This window comes from Tachysurus vachellii, chromosome 18 (assembly GCF_030014155.1).
Source record: "Tachysurus vachellii isolate PV-2020 chromosome 18, HZAU_Pvac_v1, whole genome shotgun sequence".
NCBI lineage: Eukaryota > Metazoa > Chordata > Actinopteri > Siluriformes > Bagridae > Tachysurus > Tachysurus vachellii.
In genome coordinates this window covers 5219088-5238025 of record NC_083477.1, presented here as the reverse complement: position 1 = coordinate 5238025, position 18938 = coordinate 5219088, and the positions used below count along the sequence as shown (strand labels likewise).

Sequence of the window (18938 nt, the reverse complement as noted above, 5' to 3'; positions counted from 1 at the left end):
TTTAGTTCTTTCAACGCTTCAGACGTATTGTATCTGCAATGCGTGATGATGAACAGATCTCTGTAAGCTTCAAAGGGCAGAAGTGATGTGAGGTCTTGTCAATTTCTGCTGGGGCGTTGGCCTTAGGCAGTTATCCCAGAGGAATGGAAACATACACAGATAATGGCTGCTTATTGATCCTCTTGCTGCTCCATCCATTTGGCTCTCTGTTCTCTTCTCTGCCTGATCTCTGTTACATTACTCGAGCTCTCTTATTTCCCAGAAACGTCTGTTATCCAAAAGTCGAACATATACAGTAACAGAGAGCACCACGTTACCTTGCGGATTTTTGGTAGTCTTTGACAATCCTTGAGTCCAGCGGCTCTCTATGTGTTGGTTATGCCAAGGAACAAAAACGTGATGTAGTGAGCTGTTATAGGAAAACAATCAAAGACCTTTTACTGTAGCTCTTATCACCTAAAAGCATGAATGTTTTATTCCTCCTATTCCACAGCATTTTGCCAAAACTAACACTGTTATGTTTATTAAAGAATGACATCACATGTTTAATGATTTGCTGTTCCACTGAGAAAAATTCCTTGTAAAATTACTGTTATATTGCAGCACAGTTAAATGCTGAAATCTGATCAATCAGAAGATGTGGATTATTTTTGTATAACAGCCTAAAGCAGTTGCAGCTTTAACGTGGATGCGCTTGTTCTATATTATGCAACTGCTTCTATAGTAACCGTCGATACACGAGGATTTGCATACTGTCAGAGTAATACTAAGGAGATGTACCAGTTTGTTGTTTAGTCATGACATCATTCATATAAACGTTTATATTAAGAAGTTTTTTGAGAGGAGACGTGTTTTACATTTATAGAAAGGAGTCTTGGATGTAAGGATTCTTAATTTCTGTTAATCTGTGACAGAGTATAATTCTGTGACAGAGTGTGTGTTATTGTGTGTGTGTGTGTGAGAGAGAGAGAGAGAGAGAGAGAGAGAGAGAGAATGACAGATAGAGAGATAGATTAGGTATCGAGCAAGAGAAAGAGACTGGTACGGTAATGACTGTTTATTACAGATGTAACGCAGGTTATAACAGAAACTGACAAGACAAGATTGTATTAAGCATCAGATATCCAACAATAACTATTGTAACTATAAACAATGAAAACGTAAGAAATTGCATTCATTAATAGATTACACATTGTAATCGTTGGCAATTCACTGCTAAATAAGTGGATTAACACACTACAGACTGTCTGTCATACAAAAATGATGCAATTCAGGGAGGTAGCGGTGTTTTGCTTGCTTGGACCTTGTGCCGCATTACAACTGCCTCTCTGCTCCAGGGGTGCGTGTATTGGCTGATCCTGTGCTCTGATCCCAACCTCCAAAGTCAGGATATGCGAATTCACTATGCTGTAATGTATATGTGACAAAATAAAGGCTCCTATAACTTATGCAGCCACGTGTCTACACAAAAATCTGGCCGGCCCTGATGCTTTGAGCCGCACATGTCATTTTAACTCAGGAAATCCACTTACGTATCTGCGTAGTGCAGACCTCAATATGAATAACTTTCTTTACATAAATATTTTGACGTGATTTAAGTTACTGACTTTTATGGATCATTTCAAATCAACGGAAATCGTGTATAACTTTGTGTATTCAGAGAGTAAATAAGGTCAGGATTCTGAGTGGATGGCAGGGGGGAGATTTTTTAAAAGACCAAGATGCCAGTCAACCCACTGTGGAAGAATTCCTCCGAGTTGCAGAAGAAGAACCCAAAACAGAAACGGAGAGATAGCTGGAGCGTGGGAGAGAGAGGGAAGGAAGTATTTTGGAAGCAGGCAAGCAGAAGGGATGAACAGAAGTGGTAATCTGTGTTGTGCTGGATGCAGTACAGGGATCAGGACTGACATGCTGTACTCATCCTGAAAGTAGAGAAGAGATAGAATACACTTCCTTACCTTCACACTCTTAGTCTGTGTGCTGGATGTGTGTGTATATTGCGTGTGTTTATGTAAAGCTCTTTTTTAGTTAGCATGCTCTAATCGTTGGTCTCTTCTCTTTCAGTCAGTTGGACTGATTTGCATGCATGTGTGTGCTTGTGTGTTTAATGATCTGTGTGTATGACTATGTGTGCTACCGTGTCTTTTTGCATACATATTTGGTTATAAATGTGACTTCTTGTTATGGGAAAATAATCAACGACAGGTTGGTGTGAGACAAACAGGATCTCAAAGCACATCTTATTAGCAGAGCAATTTGACGATTTATTGTTTTTTTTCATTAATTAACAAAGAGAACTTTTTTATAAATCAGTATACAGTTACATTTTATATTGATTAACAGTTATACAACAAGTTAGTTCCTGTTACCACATGGTTAATAAGTCAAAGATATGTAGCTTGTTATGTTACAGAAGAACAACAAAATCTTCCTTTATTGTGGACAGAAATGTCCTATTTTGAAAAAAATAGTTACAAACAGAAAACGTTTTCATTGCAGCTACACGTTTTTAATCTATTTGACGTTGAACTTCTCCCGTGCGAGTTCTTGCCATGTCAGAGAAAATCCTGTGATATGCTGTAAATATGCAACTATTCTCTAATCAATTTAAAGAATTCAACAGTAGTGTGGCATAAGTGAACTCAACTCCTTCCTTAGATTACATAAAGCACTCTGACGCGGCATATTTTCTAACATGGAGCCTGCTGGGATCCGTGGGGAACTGAAGGGAAGGAAGTGAAATAATCTCACAGCTTGGTAGTGTTACCTGAAATGGCTGAAAACACAGCCACGCTTCATATATTCCCAGCATGTGGTGCTCTCCTGACCTGACGTACTGCCCCGTGTCTGTCAGAAAAAAACAAAATAAAACCAGGGCTGCAATTTTAAAAATACTAGAACAGAGAATTCTAAAACGTACAAAATTTCCATTATTTATGCTTTTAGTTACTTTAGTTGTGAACACATTGATGTGTGTATAACGATTAGAGCGGGTTTGTGCAGGATCTTGTCCAGGCAGGCTGATACACTGATAACTGGGCTGGGCAGAGAGCGAAGTCTCCTGGGGGCAGGGAGGACTACAGTTATCACTCTCCATCTCTATTCTCATCTCTTTCTTATCCCTCCAAGTTTTTTTCCTCTTTCAGAACACCAGCCTTCGGTTCTGCTTTTGTTTACTTGCACGTGAGCCTTCGTTATCTGAGTTTGGTCTTTCCCTCCATCTTGTCCCCTTGTGTGTTTATTGTGTGCAGTGTTTATGTGTATGCTTCATAATTCCGTGTACTTTCTGAACTTTTTTTTGTCTCATTGTGACCCCTTTAGCATTTTTGCTCCTCTCTGTTATGGTCTTTCAAGCTCTGCCTTATTTGGTCAAGTAAAGGGGCTTCTCTCTCTCTCTCTCTCTCTCTCTCTCTCTCTCTCTCTCTCTCTCTCTCTCTCTCTCTCTCTCTCAGTCCTGCCAGCTTTGTTTATTAAACTGACAGTACTGTTTTCTGAAAGCATAACCCACTCCATTGTTACTTAGAGTAACAAGAACCAGATTCAACACTAACTTTTCCCCCCTCTTGTTTCTCTTTCAAACACTTTTTCAATAAAAACGTTGAATTTATTGTCCTTAATGTTGTATATCATGTTGTGTGCCACATATATAATATAATTTGCCATATCATTCCACATCTACTTTTGCACAAGACCCTTTGACGTTGCCATAAGCAATACGTCATGCTACGAGTCTGCCTCTGTCTGCTCTGAGCCAGCATGAACAATATCTTCACCTGCAGCTCTCCATAGACCGTAAAACTGTGATAGTATCGAGAGATCTGAGGGTTTTTTCCCTGTCTTTGTGGGTTTTGCATCAGGTTATCATAATGCTACTAGTCACACAGTCTGATAAACACTCCACACACTTGAACTTTTCACCTGGATGTTTTTTTTTTTTGTCTGTGAGTGATGTGCTTTGCTGTGACCAGTGAGGTCACAGTATGTAAAAATAATAAATAATTAATGACTTTTCAACCTCTGCTTGAAATTGTAGTCTGTCTTTGATGAACCTCAAGGGAAAACAAACACGCTGACTAACCTAGCAAACATCGATTTCTAAGCGAAAAATGTATTTTTACGATTTTATTTGGATATGTTTGTCAGCTTAGATCAATAACAATAAAAGTTAACAGACAGTAAAACATTCCCTAAAAAGCCAGGGTTCATCTTTTTAGCTTCTGGACATTAAAGATTAATGAATATGATTAGAATTTCCTCTGAAATTTTGTCAAGTTTTTTTGTTAGCCTTAATTTGACTAAAATTTCCTCAGAAATCTTTGTCAGTTTATTTTGTGTAAGCTTTAATATGACTAGAGTTTCTTTATAAATCCTGTGAAGTTTTTTTTGTGTTAGCTCCTGGACATTAACAATTATTGAATATGACTAAAATTCTCTCTGAAATACTGTCAAGGTAGTTTAAATTAGCTCCTGGACATTAACAATTGTTGAATATATTTCCCTCAGGTGTCCTGTTGTTGGGTATTATTAGCTTCTGAAAAAACATAAATATGCCAAACATTTCCTCAGATACCCTGTCAGCTCATGTTATCTAGGTAGCTAACATTAGCCATAAACAGTATGTGATGTATATTTTGTATAGTGATGAATATAAATATGAAGAATTGTCCCAGAAGAGCTCTCAAGTTAAGAATAATTAGCCAGCTAGCTGCATTGTAATCATTAATGAGTATGACTGAAAATAATCATCTCATGTTAGCTAACTAGCATCAGCAGTAAAGATAAAGTAATTTTTATGAGAAAGTGTTAACAATCCTCTCAAATATCCTCACATGTTAGCTCATAGCTAGTTACATAGTATTGTGATTTTTAGTAGAGTATTTAAGATACAGTAAAAATCCTCTGAGAAGTGTGTGTGTGTGTGTTATGGAGAGCAGGAAAGAAGCCTAATCATTTGTTCACGCGACAAGTTTGTATGTCTTATGACTTGGTTCAACCACGGGTTAGTACTCAAGGATGTTGCATGCACACACGCACAAACACACACACAGACAACGTTTGCTCTGTTCAGTAATCAGTATCAACAGGAAACTGTAGAGATGAACCGATGGTTATGGATGTGGTTCCAAAACATTCCCAGTGCTTTTATATATTTAAATACTGTGTGTGTGTGTGTGTGTGTGTGTGTATGTGTGTGTAACGGCTATGGCTCAGTAAGGAAGCGTTCTCTTGGATGGACTTATCTCTTTTCACCACGTAAAGTGAACTTTGTGGCTAGGATGTAAATAGACATGTTCATGATTTATATCTCTGTCAAGGTCATGTTAATAATTTGGGAAAAGGGATCACAAGATTAGGCAAATCAAAGGCTAGTATTGTGTGTGTGTCTGTGTATGTGTGTGTGTGTGTGTGTGTGATATATATGAAGTAATTTTGCACTCTTTTCATATCCACTGGAAACTTTGGTGGTCTGACTGACCAGAGAAGGCTTTGGGCTTTCCCAAACTGCCTTTCAACTTCAGAATTCTTCTTACATTTGAATTTTTTTTCTTTTTACCCTCTTTTCTTTGGCTCTTTAGCTGTTGCCTCACATCATTCTCGAAAGACAAGCATTCCAGCCACCACAGTCCCGCACACAAATAAGGAAAGAAGAACGTCATCTCAGCAGCCCAACGTTATAATTTAAATGCTGCTAATTACACAGAAGCTAAGCGGGAGCAGGACAGACGGCGAAAAATCTGTACAGAAGAAGAAAATGGAGTGATTAATAGAAAAAAGAAGTAGAGAAGATCAGTAGAGGAGAAATCAGAAGGCAATGTCAAGGGAATATACTGTAATGCCTGTCTAGCAGAGAGCTTCAGCTATTTTCCAATTTCATCTTTAAAGCTCTAATTTATAATGAAGTTTCAGAATTCATTTCAGCCGAAAGGATGTAATTATCGACGATGTAATTTCCAGATTATTATCACAGATTTATTCTTTTGCAGTTCTTCTGTGGATGTGTAAATATTTGCAGGTGTCGCACGTAGACGTTTGCACACGTGTCTGCCAACATTCTTTATGCAGACATGAGCAGTAGGTGGCAGTGTCACATGAGCTAAAGAAGAACGGACAGAGAAGAAATAAACAAGAAAAAAAAAACATCTCCAGCACTGGATGTAGGTATTATGCTACATGCATTCAGACACAGATGCACTTTTACTCTGCAGAATTAAAGCCAGTCTGAATTTTTAAAAAGCCCCTCTGGCGTGGTTATGGAGAAGATCCAGTGGTTTATTCAGTCATAGATCCTACGTTGTCACATTTCTTTGGTTTTGTAGTTGCAAGTGGTTAAAATGTATTTTAAACAAACAAAGCCACAGGGAGTTGGCGGCTTCTGCGTCCACGTGGAATTCGTGGCTAACCCAGTATGGATGTGTTTAGATCACAATCGTGATATCGCTCCAGAACTGAATGACATCATCGGCACAGACACGCATGCATGCACATGCAGTTATGCAGGAAACAAGAAATGATCGTTTATAAAATGTAATCAGTGTAGTGTGACTCCACCCTGTGCAAACCCGGGCTAGAATACACTCCCAGGCTGTATGGAGAACATTCGCATTGACTTTTTCAGTCAGTCTTGCATCTATACTCTGCTCATCCTTTTCTGTTGCTGCTCATCTTGGTATTACTTTGGGATACCTGATTGGGACAGATATTATTATGTGGAGCACATAGTTAGATAGCTTTTTTCTACATTATGCTTTAATTGTTAAACACTCACCTTACCCAAACAGAATTATGGGATGTCTTTTTCCACAGTCAAACTCTCAAACTCAAACTCTCTGGCTCAAAAAAAAAAAAAAAAAAAAAGAGTAGTAATAATACAATTGTGCTTGTTGATAATCGCTTTTTCCCTTATGTGTGTGTTGTGTGTTGTGTAGCTTGTTGTACTGCGGGGTGTGTTGAGTGCACGCCCCATCTGGAAGCTCTTTGGTTTCTGCTTTAGATCATAGACTTTTCTTCTCTTCTCTCTTTCTCAACATTCAACTTGATAATTTGTACCTTCTGTTATTTCCTCATTTTTTTTCCAGCAAGATATTTTAAGCTACTTGTAGAAATCGAGCACCTCTGATCATTTTTCTACCTGCCTGTTCAGCACTCTGTGACTTTATTTGGCTGAAGTGCAGGTAGATCCTTTTTGAGGAAGCAGCACATCTTGAGGTGAAGTGATCATGCTATTTTTTAATCCAAAGTAAGTTTTAATGCAGTGCAAGGACAGAACCGAGCAAAAAGAAGTGCTAGACTAAGAGGAAATGAGCACGAGTTTAATGATTTCAGTTATTCATCATGAGTAGCACCAGATGCAGGTTTGCAGGAAGTCTGTTTCTGTGTAGTGTTTTGTCAGTGTATCAGCAAAATGTGAGGAATTTAACTTTTTAAACTGCAGCTTTAAAGTGTAATGAGCAAATGCAAGCTTAAGAATGAGAGTGAGAGAGAGAAACAGATCAAGTGTGTGTGTATGTGTGTGTGAGAGAGAGAGAGAGACGACATATTTTTTTTTCTCCCTTACACTCTATGCCTTTCAGCCTGGCTCGTGCCAAAATTAAGCACTTGGCATCCCAGCTGATAAACACACAGTGTCCAGCTACTTAACTTTGTGCAGTGCCAGCTCCCTGTCACCAAAAAGAACAGCAGTTAAACCATCTTCTCGTTAACAACACGCAGGTGTAAAATCTCACTCCTTTCCCTAACACGCTCTGTTACTTCACCTTCCATTCACAGCCGTCGCTGGGCCTCGTTTTGTTCATGTCGCTATAGTCTTTGTTCCTTCTAATATTTGTTGGAATTGTGGTCCATTTTTCTTTCAAAAACTGTTTCCAAACTTCTCAACATTTGAGTTATTGACAGAAACAAACTAAAAGATTGTGTTGTTGCTTGAAACTTTGAAATTTTATCGACAGTTTGCGTTTCCATCAGCAATATCGGTAAAGTTTTTTTTTTTTCACAAAGAGATCCTTGAAAGGAATTGTAGGTAATGTAGGTACTTTTTTTAGACATTTTTTTGGTAAGTTTAGACAAGTTTGGTATCTAATTATTGCCAGTATTGACTAGAAGGAAATATATAGTTGTTTATATGTATTGTTCTGGTGAGTTCCGATCATTTTAAGCTTTTACAAATAAGCACACGCACTATGTTTTGAATTATGGTCATTGTGTTTCCTGTGAGGCTGCTCTTTTAGTGTTTCCATGTTAACGGAGACATTTCTGGTTCTTGAATCCAGCTCAGGCTTGGGTGTGTGTATTGGTGCTTGCTGAGGATTACAGATTAAATGTAATGAGCCATGAGAGCGATGAGTCTTACATTAATCAGGATGTGTGTGTGTGTGTGCGTGTGTGTGTGCACGTCCATTTATGAGAGGGAGAGAGAAAGAGAGAAATGAGTACACTCTCCAGCAGGGGTCAGGCTTCATTCTAACTAGGATTGTGTGGATTTCAACGTGTGTGTGTATGAGGGTGTGTGCGCCTGTGTGTGTGTATGAGTGTGTGCATGTATACCTGTGTGTGTGCATGTATGTATGTATGTTTGTCTGTTTAATAGTTCAGCTTCAATTTTTTCCTCATAGGGAAATTATGCTTTATAAATAATGTTTAAATCTTCTGTAAAGAACTGAACTATAATAAATAAATATCAGTTGAATAACTCAGTGTTTTTTTCCCGAATATTCCCTTGATTTGCAGTGATGCTTCTACGGCTATGTTCTCAGGGACTATTGTGTCTGCCATCAGTGTGTTTCTGAAATGTGAATGCTGTATGATAGTAATAATAATACAGAAAGTGTGTGTGTGTGTCTGTGAGACAGAGACATACTGTATGACGTTACCGTTGGTTTCCGTTTTTTATTAAACATTTTTCCGGCTTGCAGTTTTCGTGTTGCCGCTTGTCCAGTTGTGCGGCCGGTGAAACCTGTCCGCCTTCTCGAGAGGCACTGGAGCTCTGCCATGGCCACCTGCCTGTCTGTCTCTCCTGTCTCTCACTCTCTCTCTCGCTCTCTCTCTCTCTCTCACACACACACACACACACACACACACACACACACACACACACACCTGAGACGTGGCGGTTTGGTGAGAATTTCCACAAACCTCTTTGTCTGTGTGTTCATGTGTCTTTCTGTAGACTTGTGTGTGTGTTTAGACGTGTGTGTGTAACCTGTGAGATGGTCTGCTGCAGCTGTTGGCCAGCAGAGTGAGCAGCTGTAAGGATGTGTTTAGTTGTACCATTTCTTTGTGGGAGGTTTTTTTGTAACGTGTCTTTTTCTCTGTCTCTTGTATTTTTTTCTTCATCTTCTTTCGGTCTGTCTGCGGCTGCATCTGTGTTTGCTTACCTGGCAGGTCTTCTTCATTTTCCCCTCCGTCTTTTTTGACACAAGGAACGCGCTGAGACAGAGATCTGTAGAGAGCAAAGAAAGAGAGATGCGCTTTCAGGAATGTCTGTTGGAAAAAAAAAAGCATTATGAGATTCACAAATGAAACAATAGTGCTGAATTAAAAAATAAAAAAAAGCGAAAATGTCCTCTTTTTTTTAAAGGTTAAGGACATGGCGTCTGCCCCAACTAACCCGGGGGATAACCTAGACAGAATTTCTTTCTATGTAACAAATATTTTTCTCGCTGATATCAGTTGCTGCATTGAACTACAGAATAAAACACACTAGATAAATAATGAACAATGAGCTGGTTACCAACGATGAAGACTCACTGTTATCACCTGTAGTCGATCATTTCATTATTAAAGTCACAGCAATTTGTCAAATCCGACAATTATATATTTTATCCGTTTATAGCTACATTTACTGTAGAGGAACATCAGCAAAACAAAGCTTTGCTTACATTATAGCAGATCACAAAAGTTATTCCTTCACCAGGCTTTATTTTCTCTTTCTTTTAATATGAATAAGACAAAAAAATGTCCTGAAGAATTCACTGTGGTGGAAAACCTAAAGTTATCTACTATATATGATTAATATGTTACCATGCATTGCCACCGGAGACTCCTTCCAAACAGATCTTGTCGTGTGTGTTTAGTATCTACACACTGACGAAATCAAGAAAAGAAAATTAAATTAAAGTATTAATGTTGGTAATACAACGATGTAACGTGATACGGTTTCTGTGATTTTTTTGCTTTTATGCAACACAGTGACATTGGAGAATTCCTGCTAGCATGTGATTCAGGATGAAACTATAGACTCATTCATTTTTGTCAGCTTGTTGAGTAGCCTGAGAGCCCTGGCTGTTAATCTGTCATCATACTCTAATAATTTTTTTTAAGAATTGTTTAGTAACTCAAGACACATTTTCTAAAAGATCATGGTGCAGCAAGGCATTTCCCATTCTGCGTATTTAACAGGAAAAAAATCAGCATATAACATGTTCAGCGACTTGCTGCTCTGAGTAATGACTTCAGTATGGAGATTATGACATCACATTGCCTAGCCCTGTTTGTTTTCTCTGTTGTGTTACTAGCTTCTTAGTAAAGTTTTGAAGTGTAGGGATAGCAGCTGTGCCACGCTGTCTATTTTCCCACACACACACAGCGGTCAGCTGCCGCTCAGACGCTGGCTCAGACGTCAGACTGCATTTCTTTACAGTTTGGTGTTTAATTAGCAGCTTTGAGTTTTTCTGCAATGTGGAAAAAGGAGTGATTACACACTGAGCGAGAGAGAGAGGGGGGGGGGGGGGTCTGTCCTGCATTGACACAGTAGAGCTGACTGAGTGACTCAGTGTGGCAGGAGAGAAGGAAAGAGGAGGTTCAGAAGACTCAAGGGACGAGTGCGAGGAAAAAGAATGAAACAAAGAATGTGAGAGAGAGAGAGAGAGAGAGAGAGAGAGAGAGAGAGAGCGAGAAAGGCAGTCAGCATGTGATGCTATACTAATCCAGACAGTTAGTTTGATTCATTTCATTTAACTTGGATGGCCAGCTTTTCCAGCTGCTGGCCGGCTCTTTTGGATTTACTATTTCACCACATGCCACACACACACACACACACACACACACAAACACACACACGTTCGCACCCGCATGCCCGCCGTCTGCCAGCCGGGAGTCTCTGATCTGCAGACGGGATCTGCTTTCATCTCCGGATGTGCCACAACATTCAGAGCACACCGGTCTATGCCTGGTGTTTGTGTGTGTGTGTCTGCAGGCGTGACATGGAACTTTTTGGATTAACAGTGGAATGTTGAGAGACTCCCATCGAGGAAAACCGTGGAATATCATGGAACGAGTTTAAGAGTTTGGAATTCTCTCCTTTCTTCAGTGATGCTTTTGGCTTTTTAAACTCTTTCATTTTCTTTATTGCTCAATCTGGAGTCTGGCAGTCTGAGATGATCTCTGAGTGACTGACGCTCCGGCAAGCCTGTCCTTGTGCAATCGTGTGTGTGAGTGAGTGTGTGTGAATAGCTTTACGTGTGTATCTATGCGATGTTGGCAACGGATGTATTTCCCGTGATAATGCCTGCTGTCGCTGCATGTCCACGACCGAGTGCTAGAGAGTGGAGCTTTTGGGACGTGGTGGGGGTGGACTGTAGTGCCCCCGAGCCACGGTGCATCTGGGTGGCTGTGTTCCGGGACAACTTGCTCATCACCCACACTCCCAGCATTGAGTCTGCACCGACTCAACCCAGAACAGACTTCTGCGGAAACAGGGTAAGCCGTGAGAGAGTGTGTGTGTGTGCATGTGTGTGTGTGTGTGTGTTTGTGTGTGTGTGTGTGTGTGTGTGTGTGTGTGTGTGCACGCTCCAGTATAGTAGTTTACTCTTCATTCATAAACACTTGCACCAAATAAGCAGAGATCATTTGAATGAATGAATGAATGAATGAATGAGCTGAAATCTTTAAGAGTTCAGTTTATTGTGTACTTATTCTCACTCAATATGGTCAATAATGGTTTGCGTTGCCAGATTGAACTGTTTCATTGATACTAAACTGGAAAATGTTTGTTGAAAGTTATGGAAGTTAGGCGTTTCAATCATATCCTAAATCAATTTATTCTGCATTTGTGCTCTGGAATTCCACATTTATTAAAGTTTTCAGATCATAGTGTCTACTCTTATGTAAGTTATAATATGAAGTATGTATTCCACATATTTATTAAGAATTGCATTTCAAGAACATTCCAGATTGGTATTTAGTAAGTATATCAAGATTGTATTTAGCCTGTATTTTGGATCATATTTAGTAATTATTAATGGTTTTTGTATTTTTATTCGTTGAAAAAGTGTTGGAAGTTACTATGATTAGAATTATCTGAGCTAAATGTTATGACAGATGACGATGTCGGAGTCCTTAATTGGTACGACTGCCATATATTAACAAAGGACCACATGTAATAAGTTATGCTTTAGACTTATATATATTAAACATTCCAATCTAGCAACCCAAATAATGGGTTGAAGAGTCTAGTAACTGAAAAGAAAAACTAAAGGCTTCTAATGACCTTATGAAGACATTCGGCTGGACCCCTCTAGGAAAACTCCAGTTTCTTTGTACAAAAACTTTTATTTAAAGCTTTGTTGTTGACTGACGTAAGGTTAGTATTAAATTTAGAAGTAGCATGTCAATAATGTCCTGCATTGGAAGATCCTGACATGTATAGTAAGACAAAAATGTACGTTATGTGTATTGAATGCAGGACAAGGCAGTATGTGAGCGAATCAGCTTCACGATTCTAAACACAGCTGGTACACATACAAACACAAAGCCTGTGTAGACAAAACACACATTGTTTATTTAGTACTAGTGTTAGTAAAATGATGTAGAGCTACTATCTGAACCCTGGGTTTTGTCCTTATGGGTTTTCCAATATCAAGGTCCTTCTGTACCCAAATCTGTATGGATTTTATGATTTCCTGTGACCAAAGCTCAAAATGGTGAAACCAAAATGACATACTCTTTTTTCCATTCTGTTTTTAAAATCATCATCAGTGGAGAAGTCTCGGGAGCTGGAATGAATAAAGCTATAGCCTGAGTTGTTAGATTAGTTTAAAATCAAGGGGGTTGCCATGTTTTATTTCATTGAGTGTGAGCAGGCAGTGAGGTTTTTGAGAAAGACTTAATCATCACCAGACACACAGTTGCACATACAGACATCTAATGCTTTTGTTTTAACAATACACAATGGTGTACTGCCATGGTTTTAGGGGTCCAAGCACCAAAAGTGCACAGGAAATGTCTTTGTTTGTTTAATTGCTAACAGCCCTGTACATACCTGTGAAAACTGTTTCATCATTGCATCTTCACTTGGCACTTTTATTTTCATTATTTGAATTCTGCAGGGCAAACAGTGAAGGACAAGTGGAAAACCCAGTTTAACAGTCTTGTGCTTAACTGTTAGAACAGAAAAACAGGTTGATGTGCAATCTTGAATCTTCATGCTTCCATGCCTACTTACAAGTAAATAAAACATTTTTTTGGAGTTGCTGGTTTAAATGATGTAGGGATCTTTTGAGTCGTGTGTGTTTGTGTGTGTTTGTGTGATGTCTGTGTGTATGAAAGCCTATGTATTGTGTGTGTGTGTGTGTGTGTGTGTGTGTGTCTGTGTGTAGGGGGGATCTGAAGTCATGGCTAGTTCAGAGTCTCCAGGCTGCAGTGTGACCTAAAGCTGTCAGTATAACCTTACAATATAATTTAAGGCATTAGTTTAGGATTAAATTTCTTCCACAATGCGTAGCAATTTAATCACAATTTGCAGGTTATGGATGAGCTACAGGCCGCGACATGCTCCAGGCGATTGCGGAAAGACAGCATGAACTCTGTCGAGGTGAAAGCCATCTCAACCGCACTGATCCTTTGATACCACAGCGGTGTTATGAACTTACACACAGTGCGAAAAAAACAGTTGTGGTATTGTCTGATTCATCGTCAGTGTCAGAAATAAATGATGTCACTTTCCTGTAAGATTGTGAGAAAATCCGTCGGTATTGAGCGTGCTCGGAAAGGATAAAGAGAACAGCGTCATTTTGCAAAAGGTGAGGCACTCGCTCACCTCCCGCACACATACACACGCTCCAACTGGAACATGTAGCAGGTTGAAAACATTGTTAGGATCATTAGGATTAAGAAGAACTTGAATGGATAAATGTTGCTGGAGGGGGACAGGATAGGAGCAGTTTTTGAGCCTCTAGGGTTATGTGTGTGTATGTGTGTGTTTTTTGGGGTAATAACAGGGCTTTGGTATTCTCAGCGGCGGGAGGAACCTTGTGGTCGAAACTTGGCATGCTCCAGCACGCAGAACTTTCTCTGTCTTTTGCTCTCTTTTAAAACGCTCACTTGTATGTCGTCTTATCTGAGCATGCCCAGACCTAGCAGTGAGCTCTCTGGAATTCACCGTTATTGTTTGCTACCGTCATTCATCGTTTCATGCTTCTCTCTTCACTTCTTTCTATCTTTCTCTACCATTGTATCTCGTTAAACCATCATGTCCATGTTACGGGTGGGTGATATGGCAAGCAATTCATAAGGCAATCCTTAAAACGTTCATAACACAGAATGTATTATATATGTATTATTTACTAGTGGTGAATAAGATGGCAAAACACATATTGTGATAATTGAAGAGATTTTGACAAAATTCGAAATGCTTCAAACCACCTTAGTAAAAGTCTACAGTTCTAACAGTATTTTTTATTTTATATATAATACACTATAAACACTTGGAATAAAACAATTGGAGGTGTGCTGTTCTAGGAAATAATAAAAGACTAAATGGTCTTCTAACTAGTACTCAGTACCCTGAATATCGACTTATGGGACATTTTCAATCAGTAAAAAAACAAATGAATTATTTTATGCCCGCAAGTCTGATATAAATTGCGTCAGGACTCGTTTTCCCTGTGTTGGAAGATAATGCCTTTAAATTTTAGATGATTATGTATAAACACTTGAGGCATCTCAGAGAGCAGAAATGGGATCGATCACCATTTACTTTGAAGATAGAAGCATTTGTGTGGGGAAAAAACTTTTCTTTGAATATTTTGCCTCTTGTAGGCTAGATAAAAACAGAACTACTTCTAAACAGAACTACTAAAATCTTCCAATACTTAAATCCCTGAGTGTATACTTTTATATGAGTTTTATATGAGCCATAAGACATCCAGTGCTGACCACGGACACAACCAAACAGATGCAAATTCCATTTTTTATCCTCTGGTAAAAAGAGTTTAGACAAAGATTCACACTTCTATCCATTTATAGCTGTATTTAATGTTATTCCTTATTTAGATTAAACGTTTAATCAGTGCTTTTTGAACGATCTTTGTAAATGTGTAACGTCAATCAGCTGCTCAAAGTTGACCAGTACAAGTCTTACGATCCAGATTCGAGGAATTTTTAGAAGAGTTTTTTTAGAAGTACTTTTTATCATTGGACACTGTTGTGATGAAGGATGTGTGTACACATGAAAGATTCTGATACTTGTGGCTAGAAAAGATTTGTAAACCATGGGGGAGACTGAGACTGTGGTTGGGGCTACAAAAAGTAATAATTACATGTGGAATATTCTCAGAAACGCATATTTTTATATAATTGTTTGCAATATCAGGTGGGCAGTGGTAGTTCAAGTGGTTAAGGCTCTGGGATGTTGATCAGAAGATCAGGGTTGAAGCCCCAGCACTGCCCTTTGAGCAAGGCCCTTAATTAACCCTCTCTGCTCCCATGGTGCTGTATAATAGCTGACCCTGTGCTCTGACCTCAACCGCCAACGTTGGGATTAGTGAAGAAAGAATTTCACTGCACCGAAAGGAAATTCACCTAGGAAATGTTTATGATGATAATATATTGCAGTAGTGATATCATATTGTATCGTATCGCTCAGCCCTCGTCTGAGTCAAGCTCTTTTGCTCTTACTTGTAATGCTTTGTATCACTTTCTGTTCCTTGCTTTCAGCACCTAGAGGCATGCCAGTTTGAAAGGTTAGAAAGAACTCAGGGAATTGTGGAATGGAAAAACAGGATGACATCATTTGCTTGACTGTGTGAGTGAACCAGAGGCTAGCAAAAGGGAGTGAGTTCAGACCAAGTAAATGATAGAGATGGAGAGAAATGAGAAAGGAAAGAGACGGCAATCGTGTATGTGTGCATGTGTGTATGTGTGTGTGTTATGGATGTAGAGGTGTATAAGTTACTGCTCAGAGCAGGAACACAGAAAGGGAGTTTCACTTACAGTAAAGTACCAAAAAAATCTTTCTCAAGTTGCTATTTTCCTTATGTGCTCAGCTCTTCTGCCTGTGTACATTTCAATTGAACAGATGGGGCAAAATCTTCATCTCACCACACTTCCTGCCAAAAAAACCAAGCCCTGACTTTTTGTTTTTGTGTGGTAGGGAAAGGGGATTTTGTGCCCACTTACAAAACCATAGCAACATCATCATCATCATATTATCCTATATATAGCGAGACAAGCGCTTACACCATACACAAAAAGTAGCACATGGCTCTGCTGTGTGTGTGTGTGTGTGTGTTTTTATTTTCTCCATGGAATTCAGGCATGCTTACAGCATAATTTTAGCTTAATTCTATACAATTTGCTAGATTTTTATGTTACTCCAGAAGCCCCGTGTGCTTCATGTGCTTCATAAGCAGCTCTGTGTTACACTCCTACACACTCAGAGCGTTTTTCTGATCCTGAATAAACTATAGACAGAAATCAAGGATTTTCCTGTTTTTTCCCTTAGAGCCTGTTTGCGATTCCAGACATTTTTCCCAAGCTGTTTTCAGGCAGTTATTCCCAGAGGAACAGTGTCTGGTTGGCAGCAAAAAATGTGCTTCATGGAGATGTTGAGAATATCCCTGACCCTTCCTCCACCTCTTCCTCCTCCACTGTTTGCTCAGGTGTTCCCGGCTGATTGATTGACAGATGTGGGACAGTCCTAGAGAATAGTGCTTCTTGTGTGTGTCTGAGAAAAAAGTATCCACAGCCATAAGCTGAAATCGGACATGTTTATTAGACAAACAAAGAAATTATTTTATGGAATTATTTTATTCATTACCAGGTTTGGAGTTTATTTTCCAGCTTTTTTTAAAAAAAAAATAATTAAAAATCTCATATTATGGATGAGTGGTTTTATTAAAGTGACAGTAGCTAAGGGGGCAGATAATTAATAATCATTAATCTAATAATATATAGCTATTATATTTTCTATTTAGTTTTCAGAGTTATTATTTTGATTACTTGAACTGTTTAATTCCGAAAAATCAGTTCGGCTTAGTCTGTAATTTGAAAATGAAAATATATGCGCAAGGTCAAAATTAGGAAACACTGAAACATCGAACAGCTGAACACAATAAGGTAGCAAGCACATGGACGAACAGGGGACAGAGACAGGACCAAAACAGAAACAAAAACACAAACGGGGAATCGGTGACAACTTGATTTTACTTAGAAGAAAGATCAGGAATAAAAACTGTGTCTCCAGAAAAATAGCCAAAAAGTTACTGTAGTCACTTAAAGAATGAGGAATGAGTTTAATATTTGAATAGATCAATACTGTTAGTTAAATAAATATGTACTCAGGGTGTCTGTGCGGTTTAATTTGCGGTTAAAAGCATTGCTAACTACAAAAGCTTTTAGAAACACTGATGTACAGCCTTAGAACCACCATATTTCTTTTACAACTGTTAAGTCACTCTGGAAATGTTTTGAATTGTAAAGCACACCTAAAAAAATCCCTCAAACTGTTTTTAGACCCTCTCTTTTTTCCATGTTTTCCATTTTCATAAAGCTGTTATTGACCCCGAATAACTTTCATGAGAAAAATCTTATCTCCGGATTAGATGGAACAACTTGCTTCCTGGTGTGTGAGTGCTTGTTTGTTTACCAGATCATCAGTTCTGTTTTTTTTTTTGTTCTAGACAAAGGGCCGAAGAGATGGTATCCCGTCGTCCAGCGAAAACCCTCGGCCGGTCCTGGGGGGCGGAGCTGAGGGCAGGGGTTTGTCCTGGCAGGGCCCGCGGACGCTGGTGCTCCATAAGAACTCACAGGGCTTCGGCTTCACACTGCGCCACTTCATTGTATATCCGCCTGAGTCGGCCTTGCACACTAGCCTGAAGGTAAACTGCCAATTACCGTAAACACCCTCCTAGCAACTAGGAAATAAAAGCCAATGTTTACATAGACAAAATGCGAATATGGTTTGTTATGGCATTAGTCACACTCGGTGGATTCTTAGTGTCTGACATGCTTTTAGTGTTACCATCACTGATGTGGGTCTAGAAATCATCATCATAGTGGCTTTTGAGGTTTCCAGTAATCATAAGAGCAAGTCAGTGGAAGCTGACAGGAAGCATTAGGAGGTATTGCAACCTCAGCTCAACACAAACAATTAAGGTTTTAAAGAACCTGGAAAGATAAATATATGAACCTGAAACTGGGGGAAACCACAAGACAGGTGTGTACAGTGAGCACTAGAGCTGGGCAATAACCTGGTGTAATCGGATATCAGATACGACTGATAATTATCCAAATTAGAAAGAAAATTGCATAGAAAACAAGTGCGGCTTATTTTCATTTAAAACAACTTGTCAAATAACATTAAACACTCAAGGACCTGAACCCATAGGGGTTACAGATATCAAAGGTAGATACATCATGTTGGGTAAAAGGATATTAATGATATTATTATATAATGATATGATATATATTAATGATATCTAGTATTTAGTACCAAAACCAATATAAATGTTTAGTCAGTATTGTTTAAGTAAAAAAAAAATAAAAGAAGAAAAGGTAATGATGAGTTTCTTGTGACTTCATCCAAAGTTAGTCTGTTAGTCTGGATCTTCCAGTAGGAGAATGTGAGCTTTTCTAGGTTCTTGAGTTAACTCAGTAATTGGCTGTTTATTGTTGGTGGTTTTGAATGTTGAATTTGGGTTGGTATGGGTTATTGATGTATATTT

The 18938-nt window shown here is 38.9% G+C and overlaps 1 protein-coding gene across 7 annotated transcripts in view; it reads left to right on the top strand.

Annotated features, from left to right (window-relative positions):
- The window catches only part of arhgap23a (Rho GTPase activating protein 23a), a 68429-nt gene that overhangs the window by 20193 nt on the left and 29298 nt on the right, over positions 1–18938 (top strand). For 3 of the 7 annotated variants that reach the window (XM_060893023.1, XM_060893019.1, XM_060893020.1), the window contains one exon: positions 17895–18092. In XM_060893023.1, coding sequence (XP_060749006.1) covers positions 17895–18092 — 198 coding nt within the window. Of the gene's footprint in view, positions 1–10778; positions 11695–17894; positions 18093–18938 lie in introns of those variants that run through there. The other 4 variants (XM_060893017.1, XM_060893016.1, XM_060893022.1 and 1 more) reach the window with 2 other exon arrangements.